At 45.3% G+C, this 20,543-nt stretch overlaps 1 protein-coding gene across 1 annotated transcript in view; it reads right to left on the reverse strand.

The window, feature by feature from the left end:
• The window catches only part of LOC147110227 (WW domain-binding protein 1-like), a 34,928-nt gene extending 20,920 nt beyond the window's left edge, over positions 1-14,008 (reverse strand). The window contains exon 1 of the mRNA XM_086004130.1: positions 13,864-14,008. Within this exon, the coding sequence (XP_085860256.1) occupies positions 13,864-13,968 (105 nt within the window). The 5' untranslated portion in view covers positions 13,969-14,008. The remainder of the gene's footprint in view (positions 1-13,863) is intronic.
• Positions 14,009-20,543: the final 6,535 nt, after the last annotated feature.

Below are 20,543 nucleotides of genomic sequence, written 5' to 3' on the forward strand. Positions count from 1 at the left end.
CAGGCAGTAACAAGTGGGGTACCACAGGGATCTGTCCTGGGCCCCCAGCTGTTCACAATTTACATTAATGACCTGGATCAGGGAGTCGGATGCAGCATTTCCAAATTTGCAGACGACACTAAACTAGGAGGGGGGGTGGGCTCAGAGGAAGAGACCAGGAAGCTCCAGAGCGATTTGGACAGACTGGGCGATTGGGCGGATAAATGGCAGATGCACTATAATGTGGACAAGTGCGAAGTTATCCACCTTGGGTGCAGGAACGGGAGGGCAAATTATTATTTAAATGGCAATAGATTGGGAGAGGGGGAAGTACAGAGAGACCTGGGTGTTCTTGTACACCAGTCACTGAAGGCGAGCATGCAGGTGCAACAGGCGGTCAAGAAGGCAAACGGTATGCTGGCCTTCATAGCAAAAGGGTTAGAATACAGGAACAGGGATACCTTGCTGCAGCTGTACAGGGCACTGGTGAGACCACACCTCGAGTACTGTGTACAGTTTTGGTCGCCTCATCTGAGGAAGGATGTTCTTGCCATGGAGGGGGTGCAGCGGCGATTCACCAGGCTGATACCAGGAATGGCGGGAATGACCTATGAGGAGAGACTATGTAGTTTAGGGATGTACACACTGGAGTTTAGAAGATTGAGAGGGGACCTCATAGAAGTGTATAAAATTCTGACAGGTCTAGACAGACTGGATGCAGAAGGAATGTTTCCCTTGGCGGGTGAGAACAGAACTAGAGGACATAATTTAAGGATAAGGGCTAAACCATTTAGGACAGAGATGAGGGGGAATTTCTTCACTCAGAGAGTGGTGAACCTGTGGAACTCATTGCCACAGAGGGCAGTGTACGCCAGCTCATTAAATATATTTAAGAGGGAATTAGATATATTTCTACGGGCAAAAGGGGTTAAGGGTTACGGAGAGAAGGCGGGGACGGGATACTGAATTAAAGGATCAGCCATGATCTCATCGAATGGCGGAGCAGGCACGAAGGGCCGAATGGCCTACTCCTGCTCCTATCTTCTATGTATCTATGTATGTATCTATGTAAACTAATTGGACTCTGGCGACAGTATTGCCAAGAAATTAAAGACAGTTCCCTATTAGCCAGCTGGCAAGAAAATGCTGTTAAGTTAGGAATAAAGTTAACCGAAGGAGGAAATCCTAAACCCATTGAAATACTTAAGAAAGAATGTGCACATGAGAAAAGGTCAAAATCTGAAATGGCGTCAGATAAAAAGGATAAAAATGAACTACGTAGTTCAATGGTTGGCCTTAGGTTGACCGAGGGAGACGGAACAGATGAGGACTTAAACAATTGGACAATTAGAACTCCTACCGCGCCACCTCCTCAGCCACCCCAATATAATAACATTTATCCCGACCAACCTCTTGCAAATCAGACTGGCTTGATCCCTATTACGTCCGTTACCAGTCCACCGACACCCTCCCTTACTTTCCCAAGTCACTCCCCAATCACGCCGACTTCTGATGTTTATGTAGACCCTGTTGCTTGTCGAACCCGATCGAAAGATCCAACAAATCCCAAGAAAGACGTGAAACCGGGGAATACCCCTAGTCCGAATTGGCAGAAGAAGAAACGTAGACCCAGACAATTAGTACAACATAAACCAGCAAAAGCAGATGACACTGACTCATGTAGTGACCTTACTGATTCTGAAGACAACCTTTCACCCTTAAACAGTTCCGACTCAGAACCCGAAATTAGCCTTACTAAACCAAAACGAACGCCCAGAAATCTGCCGGTAAGAACAATGCCAAACCCGAATGCAGCGGCTGCCGCAGCCAACCCCACCATAGATGTATTTTTCCCTTGGAAACCTAATGAGATAATGGCTATCCTAACCGGTATGCCAGACAGGAAAAAGGCGCCGGCTAGGTTTGTGGACTTTCTTCGAACCACGATACAGGTGTACAATGCAGACTCCCGAGATCTATGGGCTTTGATTCAACAAGTTTTAACTCCTTCCGAACACACTAGATTTTTGGAACACCTGACTCACCCCAATCATGCCGCTTTAGAGACCGCCCACGTCCTCACAGCCGACAGGGAGCGACACATGCTTGCAGCACTCAATGCTACACTCCAAAAACCTATCAATATATCTAATGTCCTAGATACTAAGCCAAAGAAAGATGAGGGACCTGAGGAATTTTTGGAGAGATTCTGTGAGGTTTATCAGGGACAGTCGGGGGACACCAATTATCAAGGAGGAGCCAATTCACCCCAATTCTGCGCCATTCTGATGAACTGTCTTCCGGCTGCTGTGGCGACAGCCGTTAAAACCAATAATATGAACTGGGCAGAAAACAGCCCGACTCAAATGACTAGAGCTGCGAAATATTACTGGAAAGAAAGTAAGAGTGCAGAAAGTCAACCCCACGTTAAGGTCAAGGCGGAATATGTAATGAAGCGAGAGGACATGCCCATACAGCCAAAAGTAGGGCCAGACCTAACAGGATATCAAATGGAACCCCAGTATTGTGTTCCAGGATGGGTAGACTCCCAAAACTATGGGTATTACAATCACCCAACTGGACCCGACGCTCCTGCTTATGGCCCACCCGATGCGCCCCCACGACAAAATTATGGGGGAAGAGGAAGGGGCAGAGGACAAGGACAAGGTCTATGCTTCAATTGTGGTCAGCCTGGCCACTGGAGTAAGGAGTGTCCGGCCAGATGACAAGGGGAGGTCAGACCCGAGGAAATAGAGGCGGTTGGCAAGGAGGTCAAGGAAGGGGAACATACACTGATTTCTCCCAAACCAATCCGTTTCCACATCTTACAACATGTTACAACCAGATCGAGAACCCCTATTAATGCTTCAGATTCGAGATCAATGGTATCCCTTTTTGGTCGATACAGGGGCCGCTATGTCATCTGTTCAATCAGACCTTAATCTCCCCAAATCGAAAGAAACTCAAAGCTTATCCGGCTTTCAAGGACAAGTATCTCAGTATGCGATGACGGAAGCAGTCGGAGTAACATACAAAAAGGAATCCGTAATTATGTATACAGATGGCAGTTCTTCAATTGATGAGAAGGGAAAACGAATTTCTGGTTATGCAATTGTGAATCAGGAAGGTGTCACCTTAGAATCAGCAGCCTTTGAATCCCTTTTTTCTGAGAACTGTTTGCACTCATACGAGCTTGTACTTTGGGAGAAGGATTACGAATTAATGTATATACAGACTCTAGATATGCCTTTGGAGTAGTTCACGATTTTGGACAATTGTGGAAAAATAGAGGATTTCTAACCTCTTCGGGCAGTCCGATCTCACACCGTCAGTTAGTTTCAGACCTCTTGCAAGCCCTTTTACTCCCCAAACAGATAGCTGTGATTAAATGCTCTGCCCATACCACTGGCCAAAACCCAGTAGATATAGGAAACCGCCGCGCTGATGAGGCAGCCAAAATTGCTTCTAGGAGTCACCAAATGATTGTGCCCCGAATTATGAGGCAGACTAAAAATTCCAGAAAGAATCATCTACCTCGGAAAAACGAATGCCAACCATCCAAGAGGTGATTAAGTTGCAGGAGGACGCTCCTGATAGTGATAAGCATTTATGGAGAGAATCGGGATGTGTATATAACCCTTTATCAAAACTCTGGACTACTCCCGCGGAACAGACTTGCATGTCTGATGAGTTAGCTCTATGGGTTATTGAATGTGGATACTTTGCAACTCATTGTGGTGCCAGGGCAGTGGGTGATTTGCTATCAGTACAGTATATAGTAGATTTTACGAACAATCATTAATTTTATTTTAATTGATCAGCCATTGATAGGAGACTACAGAACTCGTGCTCGGCCTTGATAAAGGTGACTGCAGTTTTACGAGGTCTGGGGTTGTGTTTGGATTGTTTTGGCCTGCCGAAATCCTACTTTTATTATACTTATTATACGATTTTAATTTTTAATTTTTAAAATTTTAGTTTTAAGTTTTTAACTTTTGATCTTGTGTAAGCACTTTGTTTTCCAGATTAATAGTTAATAAGTAGCATTGATTGATCACCAAGAATCAAGATGAGGACTTTATTACTGCTTCTGAGCGTTATCCTGCTCGCGGGCGGGGCGTTCAATCGACTGAAGAAATGTGCCGAAGAGATATTCTCCAGTGCAAAGACAAGAATCTTAAAGCTTTCGGATCCTGGAACGTGACTAAATGGGACTTCTGTTATGGACTATTAAAAAAGGAAATCATCAGAAGAAGAAATTGAATTACTAAATATAGAGGGTGAAGCGAGTGAGATGGTAAAGGAGCAAGTTGAGAAGGAATTAATGGAGGAGGAGTATAATAGACTCAATAAGATAGAGATGGACCAGTAGGATGAAGCCAAGAATCACTGGGTACCTTAGATGGTTATCATGGAATGATAAAAGGGGGGAATGAGGATATAGAATGCAAAAATAAGGTAACAACTCGCTTCGCATGGCCAAGGACCCTGTCAATCTGAAATGGAGGATCCTGTTAGCCTGAAATGGTGGTGCAATGTCGACATCGCTGAGTCACTTGCATATTGTAAGAGATGATCATGTTAACTCGGGAAAAGCTAAACTGATCTGTGGCTGCTAATATGGCTGGCACCCACAACGTCACACCTTGCTGGTGGAAACAGTATAGGGCGGAGTGCAGAGGATATACAGACAATAGGCGATCAGAAAACACATTACCATTATTGAAATAACAACAGAAAATGCTGGAAAAACTCAGGCAACATCCGTGGAGAGAAATTTGAGTTGACGTTTCGGGTTTGACCCTTCTTCAAAACTGGAGAGAAAAGGAGCTAGATCGAAGGCAGGGCTGCGATCGGACAAAAGAATAAAAGAACCAAAAGAAGTAAAAGAGATTAGAAGCTAGACGAGATGGTAATAGGCTGGGATTAGGTGTAAAGTGTACTGGCAGGGCAAAAGATAGCTGCCAGGTGTGAGAGAGAAACAAAAGGAAAGGGTGGGGGAGGAAAGGAGTGGGAAAAATATAAGTAAAAATGAAATAGGGGCCGAGGTTATGATCTGAAATTGTTGAACTCGATATTGAGACCGGAAGGCTGCAGAGTGCCTAATCGGAAGATGAGGTGCTGTTCCTCGAGTTTACGTTGAGCTTCCGTGGAACAGTACAAGAGGCCAAGGACGGTGAGGTCCGAGTGGGAATGGAGCGGTGAATTGAAATGACAGGCGACCGGAAGCTCGGGGTCACCCTTACGGACTGAACGGAGGTGTTCCGCAAAGCAGTCACCCAATCTGCGTTTGGTCTCCCCAATGTAGAGGTTCCAGCATTTTCTGTTGTTATTTCGGATTTCCAACATCTGCAGTATTTTGCTATCTTACCATTATTGAAAACGCATTACCATACTGATTAGGCGATCGTGAAACCATTACCCGCATATTTCCTAAACTATAAACCATTCAGTGAAATGTGACTTCTTTATTTCAAACTGCCAGGCCAGGAAATCAATTTAAATGTGTACGTGCCCAGCTCGGGATTGGTGCAGACTGTAAGATGTGTTAATGTCTTCTCAAAAGCAAGTATAATAATGTGGTACTCTGTATGAAAGATTACTTGCTCTGGTGGAACCTGTCGAGACTCTGCTGGAGTCAGAACTGTGCTGTATCAGAGTAAGTCTCCCGGGACAACAGAATAAAACAACTGTTGAACTCAACCAGTATTCGACTCAGTGTTTGTACTGAACCAGATTGAGAGCAAAAGAATCCGTTTCAACAGGCTCAGTGAGTGGGCGAGAACATGGCAGATGGAATATAATGTGGATAAATGTGAAGTTATCCACTTGGGTAGAAAAAACAGAAAGGCAGAGTATTTCCTAAATGGTGAAAGCTTGGGGAATGCAGATGCTCAAAGGGACCTGGTGTCCTTGTACATGAGTCACTGAAAGTGATTGTGCAGCAAGCCATTAGGAAGGCAAATGGTATGCTGGCCTTCATTACAAGAGGATTTAAGTACAGGAGTAAAGAAGTCCTACTCCAATTATATAGGGCCTTGGTGAGACCACACCTGGAATACTGTGTACAATTTTGGTCTCCTTACCTAAGGAATGATAAACGATAGCAAAATACTGCAGATGCTGGAAATCCAAAATAACAACAGAGAATGCTGGAAAAACTCAGCAGGTCAGGCAACATCCGTGGAGAGAAATTTGAGTTGACGTTTCGGGTTGAAACCCTTCTTCAAAACTGGAAAGAAAATAAAAAGATCGAAGGCAAAGCTGCGATCGAACAAAAGACAATAAAAGGTATGCGAAGCCAGATGAGATGGTAATGGGCCCGTGGAGACAAAAGGCAGCTGAGATTAGGTGTGAAGTGTACTGGCAGGATAAGGACAGCTGCCAGGTGAGAGAGAGAAACAAAAGGAAAGGAGGGGGGGGGGGGGGGGAGAAAAAAAGGACCCAAAACAAAGGGGTGGAAAAAATTAAAAGGAAAAAAGTGATAGGGGCCGAGGTTATGATCTGAAATTGTTGAACTCGATATTGAGTCCGGAAGGCTGTAAAGTGCCTAATCGGAAGATGAGGTGCTGTTCCTCGAGTTTACGTTGAGCTTCCGTGGAACAATACAAGAGGCCAAGGACGGTGAGGTCCGAGTGGGAATGGAGCGGTGAATTAAAATGACAGGCGACCGGAAGCTCGGGGTCACCCTTACGGACTGAACGGAGGTGTTCCGCAAAGCGGTCACCCAATCTGCGTTTGGTCTCCCCAATGGAGAGGAGACCGCATCGTGAGCAGCGAATACAGTATACTAGATTGCGAGAAGTACAAGTGAATCGCTGTTTCACCTGGAAGGGGTGTTTGGGGCCCTGGACAGTGGGAAGGGGGGAGGTATAGGGGCAGGTGTTACATCTCCTGCGCTTGCACGGGAAGGTGCCAGGCGAAGGGGAAGGGCTGTTGGGGGTGATAGAGGAGTGGACGAGGGTGTCTCGGAGGGAGCGGTCCCTACAGAATGCTAAAAGGGGAAGGGAAGATGTGTTTGGTGGTGGGATCACTTTGGAGGTAGCGGAAATGGTGGAGGATGATCCGTTGAATTTGGAGGCTGGTGGGGTGAAAGGTTTTGAAGTTTTGAAGAAGGGTTTCAACCTGAAACGTCAACTCAAATTTCTCTCCACGGATGTTGCCTGACCTGCTGAGTTTTTCCAGCATTCTCTGTTGTTACTAAGGAATGATATATTTGCCACAGAGGGAGTGCAACGAAGGTTCACGAGATTGATTCCTGGGATGGCGGGACTGTCGTATGAGAAGAGATTGAGTAAACTAGGCCTGTATTCTCTTGAATTCAGAGGAATGAGAGGGGATCTCATTGAAGCATACACAATTATTACAGGGCTTGATAGGGTGGATGCTGGGAGAATGTTTCCCTTGGCTGGGGAGTCTAGAACCAGGGGCCACAGCCTCAGGATAAAGGGTAGGCCATTCAGGACTGAGATGAGAAGAAATTTCTTCACACAGAGGCTGGTGAATCTTTGGAATTCTCTACCCCGGAGGGCTGTGGAGGCTCACTCATTGGGTATATTCAAAACAGAAGTCGATAGATTTCTGACTAGTAAGGGCATCAAGGGATATGGCGATAGGGCCGGTGAGGCAGAAGATCAGCCATGATCTCACTGAATGGCGGAGCAGGCTCGAAGGGCCGAATGGCCTACTGCTGCTCCTATTTCTTATGTTCTTATATCATCCCTCCTTACAGCAGTAATTGACTCCTTGATTAATATTGCGACACCCCCTCCTCTTTTACACCCCCTCTGTCTCGCCTGAAGATTCTATACCCCGGAATATTGAGCTGCCAGTCCTGCCCCTCCCTCAACTATGTCTCTGTGATAGCAACAATCTCATACTCCCATGTGTTCAACAACAACTTCAATTCATCTGCCTTACTCGCAAGACTCCTTGCATTAAAATAAATGCCATCCAGCCTTGCCATACTCCCTTGTGCCGTTACATATTTGCTCTGCCCTCCAGACTGACTTGTTTTTTCCTCTATATTTGGCTGTGCATCACCTCCTACTATAGCTCCACTCTGTATACCATCCTCCTGCCAAGTTAGTTTAAACCCCCCCAACAGTACTAGCAAACCTCCCCGCAAGGATGTTGGTCCCATTCCGGTTCAGGTGCAACCCGTCCGACCTGTACAGGTCCCACCTTCCTCAGAAGCAGACCCAGTGATCCAGGAAACTAAAGCCCTCCCTCCTGCACCAACTCTTTAGCCACGCATTCATCTGCTCTATCCTCCTATTCCTATACTCACCAGCACGTGGCATTGGGAGTAATCCAGAGATTACAACCTTTGAGGTCCTGCTTTTTAATCTGCTACCTAGCTCCCTAAATTCTTGTTGCAGGACCTCATCCCTCTTTCCACCCATGTCGTTGGTACCAATGTGAACCATGACCTCTGACTGTTCGCCCTCCCCCTTCAGAATGTCCTGCAGCCGTTCAGTGACATCCTTGACCCCGGCACCAGGGAGGCAACAAACCATCCTGGAATCACGTCTGCGGCCACAGAAACGCCTGTCTGCACCCCTCACTATTGAGCCTCCTACCACCATTGCCCTTCCACTCTTACTCCTCCCCCCTTGTGCAGCTGAGCCACCCACAGTGCCGTGAACTTGGCTCTGGCTGCACTCCCCAGAGGAACCGTCACTTTCACCGTTTTCCAACACAGAAAAACGGTTGTTGAGTGAGATGCACTCTGGGGCTTTCCTGACTATCTGCCTGACTCCCTCCTGACTGGTGGTCTCCCATTCCCTCTCTGACTGCACGTTCTTAAGCTGCGGGGTGACCACGTCTAAAAACGTGCTATTCACATAACTCTCAGCCTCGCGGATACACCGCAGTGCCCCCAGCTGAAGCTCGAGCTCCAAAAACCGGATCTCAAGTTGGCCAAACCGTTGGCACTTACTGCACATGTAGTCATCCTGACTGCAAGAAGCGTCTAGGAATTCCCACATGCTGCAGGCCGTGCAACGCACGGGACTGAGGTCCCCCGCCATACCTTTAATTTAAAAACTCTTACCTCAAATTTAAACTCTCGGATTCTCGCTCTCCCGAACTACCTTAACTATGAACTACCTTAAAAGAAATAAATTTAAAATTGAAGAAAAAAAGTGATTGATATCTTCCTGCAGTCTACAGCTTCCTTATTCAGTATCAACCAGTCGATTTTAGTATCATCTGCACACTTTTTAATCATACCCCCTATATTCAAGTCTAGATCATTGATATATACCACAAAAAGCAAGGGACCTAGTACTGAGCCCTGCGGAACCCCACTGGAAACAGCCTTCCAGTCACAAAAACACCCATCAACCATTACCCTCTGCTTCCTGTCTCTGAGCCAGTTTTGAATCCAACTTGACACTTTGCCCTGGATCCCATGGGCTTTTAACTTCGTGACCAGCCTGCCATGTGGAGCCTTATCAAAAGCGTTGTTAAAGTCCATATAAACTACATCAAATGCACTACCCTCATCTACCCTCCTTGTTACCTCCTCAAAAAATTCAATCAAGTTTGTCAGACATGACCTTCCCTTAACAAATCTGTCCCGACTATCCTTGATTAATCCGTGTCTTTCTAAATGAAGGTTTATCCTGTCCTTCAGAATTCTTTCCAATAATTTCCCCACCACCGAGGTTAGGCTGACTGGCCTGTAATTACTCGGTCTATCCCTTTCTCCCTTTTTAAACAAGGGTACCACATTAGCAGTCCTCCGGCACCACACCTGAAGCCAGAGAGGATTGAAAAATGATGGTCAGGGCCTCTGCTATTTCCTCTTTTGCTTCGCTTAACAGCCTGGAATACATTTCATCCGAGCCTGGGGATTTATCCACTTTTAAAGCTGCTAAACCCCTTAATACTTCCTCTCTCACTATGTTTATTTCATCCAATATTTCACACTCCTCCCCACCGCTAGCAGTGTCTGCTTCGCCCCTCTCCTTTGTGAAAACTGAAGCAAAGTATTCATTAAGAACCCCACCGACGTCGCCCGCCTCCACACACAGATTACCCTCATGATCTCTAATAGGCCCTACCCTTTCTTTAGTTATCCTCTTACTCTTAATATATTTATAAAACATCTTTGGGTTTTCCTTGATTTTACTTGCCAATAATTTTTCATGCTCTCTCTTTGCTTTCCTAATATCATTTTTAATTGCACCCCTGCACTTTCTGTACTCCTCTAAAGATTCTGGAGTTTTTAGCCCTCGGTATCTGTCATACACCTCCCTTTTTTTCTTTCTCCTATCCTGTATGTCTCTAGACACCCAGGGGACTCTAGATTTGTTAGTCCCACCTTTTTTCTTTAAGGGCACATGTTTGGTCTGAACCCTCCGGATCTCCTCCTAGAATGCCTCCCACTGCTCTGACACCGATTTACCTTCAAGTAGCTGTTTTCAGTCCACTATGGCTAAATCCCCTCTGAGCTTAGCAAAATTTGCTATTCCTCAATTTAGAATTTTTATTCCTGGTCTATCCTTGTCCTTTTCCATAACCACCTTAAATCTAATAGAATTATGGTCACTAGCTCCAAAATGCTCCCCCACTGGTACGCCTTCTACCTGCCCAGCTTCATTCCCTAAAACTAAGTCCAGAACCGCCCCCTCCCTTGTTGGGCTTGGTACATACTGGCTAAAAAAGTATACAGGTCATTTATATATATCAAAAAAAGCAGTGGCCCCAGCACTGAACCTTGGGGAACACCACTGTCCACCATCCTCCAGTCTGAAAAACAGCCATTTACCACAACTCGCTGTTTTCTGTCCTTAAGCCAATTCCTTATCCAAGCTGACACTGACCCACCTATTCCATGAGCCTCAATTTTGTTAACCAGCCTTCTATGTGGTACTTTGTCAAACGTCTTCCAAAAATCCATGTAGACAACATCCATTGCATTCCCTTCATCAATCCTCCCTGTTACTTCATCAAAAAATTCAATTAGATTTGTCAAACACGATCTCCCTTTTACAAACCCGTGTTGGCTTTTTCCTTAATTAACTTAAACCTCTCCAAGTGCCTGATAATTTTTTCCTTGATTATTGTTTCTAAAACTTTACCCACCACTGATGTTAAACTGACCGGCCTGTAGTTACGAGGATTGTCCTTACACCCTTTCTTCAACAATGGTGTCACATTTGCCACTTTCCAATCCTCAGGCACCTCCCCCGCATCTAGGGAAGATTGGAAAATTATGGCAAGCCCTTCCGCTATCTCCTCCACAATTCCCTTAGCAACCTGGGATGCAAGCCATCTGGACCAGGCGACTTAGCCACTCTAAGCATACCCTGCCTTTCCAGTACATCCTGTCTATCAATTTTCACCCCTTCCATTGCTTCTACTTTTTCCACTGCTACCGATATTTTGTCAGCATCCACCTCCTTAGTAAACACCGATACAAAGTACTCACTGAGTATTCTAGCCTTGCCCTGCGCCTCTAAGCATATATCACCGTCTTTGTCTCTAATAGGCCCACCCCGCCTCTTACTACCTGTTTACTGTTTACATGCGGGGACAATATTTTTGGGTTCCCTTTTATGCTAACCTTCATTCTACTCTCATATTCTCTCTTTGCCAATCTTATTTCCATCTTCACTTCCCCTCTCAACTTATTGTATTTGGTCTGGTTCTCCCTTGAAGAATTCACCTGACATGCATCATACACCCTCTTTTTTTGTTTCATCATCTTCTCAATCTCCCTCGTCATCCAAGGAGCCCTTGCTTTGGTTCCCTTACCCTTCCCTCTTGTTGGAATGTACCTAGTCTGTACTTGGAACATCTCCTCCTTAAAGATCACCCATTGTTCCATTACAGTTTTTCCTGTCAGTCTTTGGTTCCATTTTACCCTGGCTAGATCTTTTCACATCCCATTGAAGTTAGCCCTATTCCAGTTTAGAAGTTCCACTCTAGATTGTTCCTTGCTCCTCTCCATTGCTCATCTAAAGCTTATGATACGATGATCACTCGTACCCAAGTGTTCGTCCACAGACACTTGGTCGACCTGGCCCACCTCATTACCGAGCACCAGATCCAGCAATGCCTCCTTCCTAGTTGGGCCAAGAACATACTGGTCAAGGAAATTCTCCTGAACACATTTCAGAAATTCCTCCCCCTCCTTTCCCTTTACCCTAGCATTATCCCAATCGATATTTGGGTATTCCAGGGAATACAAGCCTAGTTTATGTAATCTCAGCTTATAATCTAACCCTTGAGAGCACTGGTATCATTCTGGTGAATCTGCAGTGCACTCCTACCATGGCCAAGATATCCTTTCTACGGTGTGGTGCCCAGAACTGCTCACAGTGCTCCAGGTGAGATGTAACCAGGGCTTTGTATAGCTGTAGCAAAACTGTTACCACATGACTTGTGGACCTTTGGATGAATTCTCACTCCCCTCACCTGTTTATAGCTTCAAATCCTCCCCAGAGCACTGACATCTGAAACATTGACCCTTTTCTTGTTAAAGATAAACTGGCCTGGATAAGAAATGAGCTTAAAGCCACGAGGATTTGTTAAAGTGAATGTCCTGGACATAGATTACCTCTTACAGCTGGATGGTCAATTAATTCAACTTCAGCTCAGTAACCCCCACCCCATTGATCAGCTTTGTCTATGGTGGGGCAATAGATTTAAAGCACGGATGGCAGTTTTTAATTTGAAACATTACAAAGCAATAAGATAAGGAAATAGAGTCGATGGTCAGTTACACATTTAAAGCAGTAATTACTTCTGATTGAATGTAGTTGGGGAGGGGGGTAGAACCCACATTTAAAAGCAAAGAGAATATACACGACTAAACGTTGAAGGACATTATTTCACATTTGTCCCTCCCCCACATTAGCTGCCTTGCCACCCACCCCCTGGTATAAAACGTCCCCTTCACTTAAAGCAAGGATGCTGGTATACAATTAAAGGTCTAACAAGAAAAAACTTCTTTATGCAGCAAGTGGTTAGGATCTGGAATTCACTGCCTGAAAGGGTGGTGGAGGCAGACTCAATCATCGAAACATAGCAGATAGGAGCAGGAGTAGGCCATTCGGCCCCTCGAGCCTGCTCCGCCATTCAATGAGATCATGGCTGATCATCCAAACTCAGTACCCTGTTCCTGCCTTCTCCCCATATCCCTGCGGTACCCCACTAGTCACTGCCTGCCACTCGGAAAAAGAGCCGTTTATTCCAACTCTTTGCTTCCTGTCTGCCAACCAGTTCTCTATCCAAATCAATACCTTGCCCCCAATCCCATGTGCCTTAACTTTATGCGCTAATCTCTTATGCGGGACCTTATCGAAAGCCTTCTGAAAGTCCAAATACACCAGATCCACTGGTTCTCCCTTATCTATTCTACCAGTTACATCCTCAAAAAATTCCAGTAGATTAGTCAAGCACGATTTACCTTTTGTAAATCCATGTTGACTTTGTCCGATCCTGTCACTGTTTTCCAAGTGCTCTGCTATTACATCTTTTATATCTGCTTTCAAAAGGGAATTGGAGAAGTACCTGAAGGAAAAATTTTTGCCAGGCTACGGGGAAAGAGCGAAGGAGTGGGACTAGGTGAAGTGCTCTTGCAGAGAGCTGGCACAGGCTCGATAGGCCGAATGGTCTCCCTCTGTGCTGTAACTATGCTATGATTCTATGACATTAATTCGCATCATCACTTAAAGGGAGGCTGCTGATGTTCGATTAAATGTTGTCCAACATTAATTTACGTCACCTCTTAAAGCGAGGCTGCTGATTTTGTGATTAAATGTTGTCCAACATTAATTGGCGTCACATTCTTAAAGCGAGGCTGCTGATTTTTTTGATTAAATGTTGTCCTCCGCTCCGGCCGCGGCCTCCTGCTTCCCCCTCCTTTACCTGCTGCGAGTGCGGAGCTGGCCGTGAGCTCATGGTGTAGTTTGCGAGCAGGCCCGGGCCAGACTGGGAGTCCGCCAACCATCGCCTCCCCGCCGCCGCCTCCATTCCATGGGGCTACCGCGGCCGGTCACCGCCCACCGCCGTGAGTGACAGGCGGCTCGGCCAATCACGCAACAGCTTTCCCGCGCCCCCTCCAACATCAGCCAATGGCGCGCAAGACAGTCTGTGATTGACGGGTACGCTGCCCAATCAAATGTGACATTCCCGATGAACGGTGGGGTGGGGATTTGTGGCCAATCAAAACAGTGGACCGTATGATTGATGTCACGAACAACCAATAGAGAATAGGATAAATTTGACTGACGGTAGAATCAGCCAATCAGGAACAGAGCGCCCTGGCCTCACCGCCCCCCAGACACAGAGGCAGCAGTAGGCCGCACCCGAGCCTGCTCATGTGTCCGCCCATTGCACCAGCCTGCCCATGTCTTCTGCCACTCTCCTGCTCACTCTGCACTCTCCTGCCAAGTTTTGTGGTGTGGAGATGCCGGAGTTGGACATTTGGCCAAGTTTTGTGTCATCTGCAAATTTTGAAATTGTGCCCCGTACACCCACATCCAACTCAATATATAACAAGAAAAGCCGTGGTCCGAGAACCGGCTCCCGGGGCACGCTGCTGGGAAACGCCTTTTGAAATTCCATCTGTACAACATCTACTGCACTCCCTTCAGCGAGCCTCTGTGACGTATTGGCCCAGAAATTCGGGTCCCAACGCGTGAGTACGGACGGAGTACTCACGCGTGGACCCGATGGAAGTGCCGGTTTCTTGCATGCACTACGCATGCGCGGGAAACCGGCATTTCCGATCCTCTGAACCAAGGGGTTCAGAGGTCGAACGCGTGTGCGCAGGAGTCTGCGCCTGCGCGTTGAACTTCCTCTTTTTTTACAGGTTTTTCCGTGCGTGAAGGCCTCTACATTTTACACATTAAAAAACCAGACGTAAGGACTTCATTTTAAAAGGAAAGTGGTCAATTAATTAAAATTAGAACATTTTTTCCACAGGTTTATTATTTTTAAATACTTTACAATAAGGTAAGTGTATTTTTAGCCCCGATTTTTTATAAAATTATTTTTTTCAAAAATTTAAGTTATTGTTTAAAATAGTTATTTAATGTTATTTATAGTTGATTTAAATAGTGTGATTTTTTTTCAAATTTATTTTAAGGTTAAGTACTGTTTTGGGCGCCCGGAGTTTTCATGAGTTTGACAGGTCTTTCTGTCAAACTCATGAATGGACTTTTCCCTACTCCGATTGGTTGCCCAGTGCTCACGTGATCCCAGCTGACGCATCGCACTAAGTACGCCGCTGGATCACGCAAGCACAGCACGCCGGGAGCTGGACCGGGCCACAGACAGGAAATCCACGCAGGCCCAGGCCTCAACTGTCGGCGCGCTAGGTAAGTGTAGGTCGGGGGCTTGCACCCGCGGGAAGGCCCCAACACCAATTTCTGGGCCATTACATTTTGGTAGAAAGAATAGGAGGTCACTTAACACTTGGAAGGTGCGAATCTAGGAGGGGTAGAGGAACAAAGGGATCCAGGAGTACAAATACACAAATCACTAAAATTTGCGAAATAACAACAGAAGATGCTGGAAAAACCCAGCAGGCCAGGCAACATCCGTGGAGAGAGAAATAGAGTCAACGTTTCAGGTCGAAACCCTTCGTCAGGACTGAGAAAAAAGGCAGGAAATGAAACATATTAAAAGGCAGTTTGGGGGCTCGGAAATGGGGGAGGGGATGAAAGAAGAGACATAAGAGATATTCAAGGTGAGACGAGCTGGCAAAACAAAATAGTAAAATATTTTACAGACACCAATAAAAAAGGAAGGTTGGGATGGGAATAGGGCCACTAAAAGATGGACAGGATAATACCACAGGCAACGACAGAGAGATGGCAGAAATATTAAATAATTACTTTGCTTCAGTACTTACCAGGGAGATAGAACAGGTGGACACGACATTGGATCATGACATTAGTAATGAAGTAAATGCATTTAAAATAAAAAGAGGTATACTAAATAAACGAATCAAACTCAAGAGGAAAAAAAGATAGCAAAATACTGCGGATGCTGGAAATACAAAACAACAACAGAAAATGCTGGGAAAACTCAGCAGGCCCGGCAACATCCGTGGAGAGAGAAACAGAGTCAACGTTTCGGGTCGAAACCCTTCATCAGGACTGAGAGAAAAGGCAGGAAATGAAACAAAAGGCAGTTTGGGGACTGGGAAATGGGGGAGGGGATGAAAGAAGAGACATTAAGAGATATTCAAGGGGAGACGAGATAGTAATAGGACAGGTAAAGAAACAGACAATGGCTCTAGATGAAGTGTGATTTGGTTGGGATTACGGAAACGTGGCTCAAGGATGGCCAAGACTGGGAACTCAACATCCAGGGGTATTCGATATTCAGGAAAGATACGCAAAAAGAAAAGGGAGGTGGGGTAGCATTACTGCTTAAAGAAGGGATTAACACAATTGTAATGAAGGATATTAGCTCTGATGATGTGGAATCTGTATGGGTAGAATTGAGAAATATTAAGGGGAAAAAAACATTAGTGGGAGTGGTACATAGACCTCCAAACAGTAAGGCGGAGGTTGGGGATGGCATTAAAAGGGAAATTAAAGAAGCGTGCAATAAGGGCACAGCAGTCATCATGGGTGACTTTAATCTACATATAGATTGGGCCAACCAAATTAGTAACAATACTGTGGAGGAGGAATTCCTGGAGTGTTTACGGGATGGTTTTCTGGACCAATATGTCGAGGAACCAGCCAGAGATCAGGCCATCTTAGACTGGGTATTATGTAACGAGAAAGGATTAATTAGCAATCTTCTTGTACGAGGCCCCTTGATTCAGAGCGATCATAATATGATCGAATTCTTCATTAAGATGGAGAATGAAGTAGTTGACTCAGAGACAAGGGTCCTCAATTTAAATAAAGGAAACTACGATGGTCTGAGGAGCGAGTTGGGTAAGATTGATTGGGGAATGGCACTCAAAGGGTTGACGGTGGATAGGCAATGGCAAACATTCAAAGACCGAATGGATGAGCTACAGAATTTGTTCATCCCAGTTTGGCATAAAAATAAAACAAAAAAGGTCTCAACCGTGGCTAACAAGGGAAATTAGGGATAGCATAAGATCCAAGGAGAGGACATATAAATTGGCTAGAAAAGCAATAATCCTGAGGATTGGGAGCAGTTTAGGAGTCAACAAAGGAGGACAACGGGATTAATTAAGAAAGGGAAAATAGAATATGAGAGTAAGCTATCAGGGAACATAAAAACTGACTGTAAAAGCTTTTATAGATATGTGAAGAGAAAAAGATTGGTGAAGTCAAGCATAGGTCCCTTACAGTCAGAATCAGGGGAATTTATAATGGGAAACAAGGAAATGGCAGACCAACTAAATACATACTTTGGTTCTGTCTTCACAAAGGAGGACACAAATAACCTCCCAGAGATGTCGGGGAACATAGGGACTGATGAAAGGGAGGAACTGAAAGAAATCAGTATTTGTAGGGAAATGGTGTTAGGAAAATTGATGGGACTGAAGGCCGATAAGTCCCCAGGGCCTGATGGTCTACATCCCAGGGTACGTAAGGAAGTGGCCCTAGAGATAGTAGATGCATTGCTGGTCATCTTCCAGAACTCGATAGACTCTGGAACGGTACCCATGGATTGGAGGGTAGCTAATGTTACCCCACTATTCAAAAAAGGTGGTAGAGAAAAAGCGGGGAATTATAGACCGGTAAGCCTGACATCGGTAGTGGGGAAAATGCTAGAGTCTATTATAAAAGATGTAATAGCAGAGCACTTGGAAAGCAGTGACAGGATCGGACAAAGCCAACATGGATTTACAAAAGGTAAATCATGCTTGACTAATCTACTGGAATTTTTTGAGGATGTAACTGGTAAAATAGATAAGGGAGAATCAGTGGATGTGGTGTATTTGGACTTTCAGAAGGCTTTCGATAAGGTCCCACATAAGAGATTAGCATGCAAAATTAAGGCACATGGGATTGGGGGCAAGGTATTGACTTGGATAGAGAACTGGTTGGCGGACAGAAAGCAAAGAGTTGGAATAAACGGGTCGTTTTCCAAGTGGCAGGCAGTGACTAGTGGGGTACCGCAAGGATCGGTCCTAGGACCCCAGCTGTTCACAATATATATTAATGATCTGGACGAGGGAATTGGATGTAATATCTCCAAATTTGCAGACGACACAAAGCTGGGTGGGAGGGTAAGCTGTGAGGAGGATGTCGTGAAACTCCAGTACGATTTAGGCAGGTTGGGTGATTGGGCAGAAACATGGCAAATGCACTATAATGTGGATAAATGTGAGGTTATCCACTTTGGTGGCAAAAACAGGAAGGCAGATTATTATTTGAATGGCAATAGATTGGGAGAAGGGGAAGTGCAAAGAGACCTGGGTGTCCTTGTGCACCAGTCGCTGAAGGTAAGCATGCTGGTGCAGCAGGCGGTTAAGAAGGCAAATGGTATGTTGGCCTTCGTAGCAAGAGGGTTCGAGTACAAGAACAAGGATGTCTTGCTACAGTTGTACAGGGCCTTGGTGAGACCACACCTTGAGTATTGTGTGCAGTTTTGGTCACCTTACCTGAGGAAGGACGTTCTTGCCATGGAGGGAGTGCAGCGAAGATTCACCAGGCTGATACCTGGCATGGCAGGAATGACGTATGAGGAGAGATTGTGTCGATTGGGCTTATACTCACTGGAGCTTAGAAGATTGAGGGGGGATCTCATCGAAACCTATAAAATTCTGTCAGGTCTGGACAGACTAGATGCAGGAAGGATGTTTCTGATGGCCGGGGAGTCCAGAACCAGGGGTCATAGTCTAAGGATAAGGGGTAAGCCATTTAGGACTGAAATGAGGAGGAATTTCTTCACCCAGAGAGTGGTGAACCTGTGGAATTCTCTGCCACAGAGGGTGGTGGAGGCCGGTTCATTAAATATATTCAAGAAAGAGTTGGATATATTTCTTGAGGCTAAAGGGATCAAGGGATATGGGGAGAAGGCAGGGACAGGGTACTGAATTTGGATGATCAGCCATGATCTCATTGAATGGCGGAGCAGGCTCGAAGGGCCGAATGGCCTACTCCTGCTCCTATCTTCTATGTTTCTATGCCTCTACCACCCTTTCAGGCAGTGAGTTCCAGACCCCCACCCCCCACTGGGTGAAAAAATTTCTCCTCAAATCTCCTCTAAACCTCTGACCAATTACTTTAAATCTATGCCCCCTGGTTATTGACCCTTCTGCTAAGGGAAATAGGTCCTTCCTATCCACTCTATCTAGGCCCCTCATAAGGAAAGGGAGGTGGGGAGGTGGGGTAGCATTGCCGGTTAAAGAAGGGATTAACACAATTGTAATGAAGGATATTAGCTCTAATGATGTGGAATCTGTATGGGTAGAACTGAGAAATACCAAGGGGCAGAAAACGTTAGTGGGAGTGGTATATAGACCTGCAAACAGTAATGCGGAGGTTGGAGATGGCATTAAAATGGAAATGAGAGAAGCGTGCAATAAGTGCACAGCAGTCATCATGCGTGACTTTAATCTACATATAGATTGGGCTAACGGAACCAACCAGAGATCAGGCCATCTTAGACTGGGTATTATGTAATGAGAACGGATTAATTAGCAACCTTGTTGTACGAGGCCCCTTGGGTCGGAGCGATCATAATATGATAGAATTCCTCATTAAGATGGAGAATGAAGTAGTTGACTCAGAAACTAGGGTCCTGAATTTAAATAAAGGAAACTACGATGGTATCAGGCGCGAGTTGGGTAGGATTGATTGGGGCATGTCACTCAAAGGGTTGATGGTGGATAGGCAATGGCAAATATTCAAAGACCGCATAGATGAACTACAGAATTTGTTCATCCCAGTTTGGCATAAAAATAAAACACAAAAAGGTGACTCAACCATGGCTAACAAGGGAAATTAGGGATAGCATAAGATCCAAGGAGCGGACATATAAATTGGCCAGAAAAAGCAGTAAACCTGAGGATTGGGAGCAGTTTAGGATTCAACAAAGGTCAAAGGGATTAATTAAGAAGAGGAAAATAGAATATGAGAGTAAGCTTGCAGGGAACATAAAAACTGACTGTAAAAGCTTTTATAGATATGTGAAGAGAAAAAGATTGGTGAAGTCAAGTGTAGGTCCCTTGCAGTCAGAATCAGGGGAATTTATAATGGGTAACAAAGAAATGGTAGACCAATTAAATACATGCTTTGGTTCTGTCTTCACAAAGGAGGACACAAATAACCTCCCAGAGATGTCGGGGAACATAGGGTCTGATGAAAGGGAGGAACTGAAAGAAATCAGTATTTGTAGGGAAATGGTGTTAGGGAAATTGACGGGATTGAAGGCCGATAAATCCCCAAGGCCTGATAATCTACATCCTAGGGTACTTAAGGAAGTGGCCCGAGAAATAGTAGATGCATTGCTGATCATCTTCCAGCATTCGATGGAATCTGGAACAGTACCCAAGGAGGGTAGCTAATGTTACCCCACTATTCAAAGAAGGTGGTAGAGAGAAAATGGGGAATTACAGACCGGTAAGCCTGACATCGGTAGTGGGGAAAATGCTAGAGTCC

This window comes from Somniosus microcephalus, chromosome 12, assembly GCF_052327205.1.
Source record: "Somniosus microcephalus isolate GS21.2 chromosome 12, FLI_Smic_1.0, whole genome shotgun sequence".
In the NCBI taxonomy this organism is placed as follows: Eukaryota; Metazoa; Chordata; class Chondrichthyes; order Squaliformes; family Somniosidae; genus Somniosus; species Somniosus microcephalus.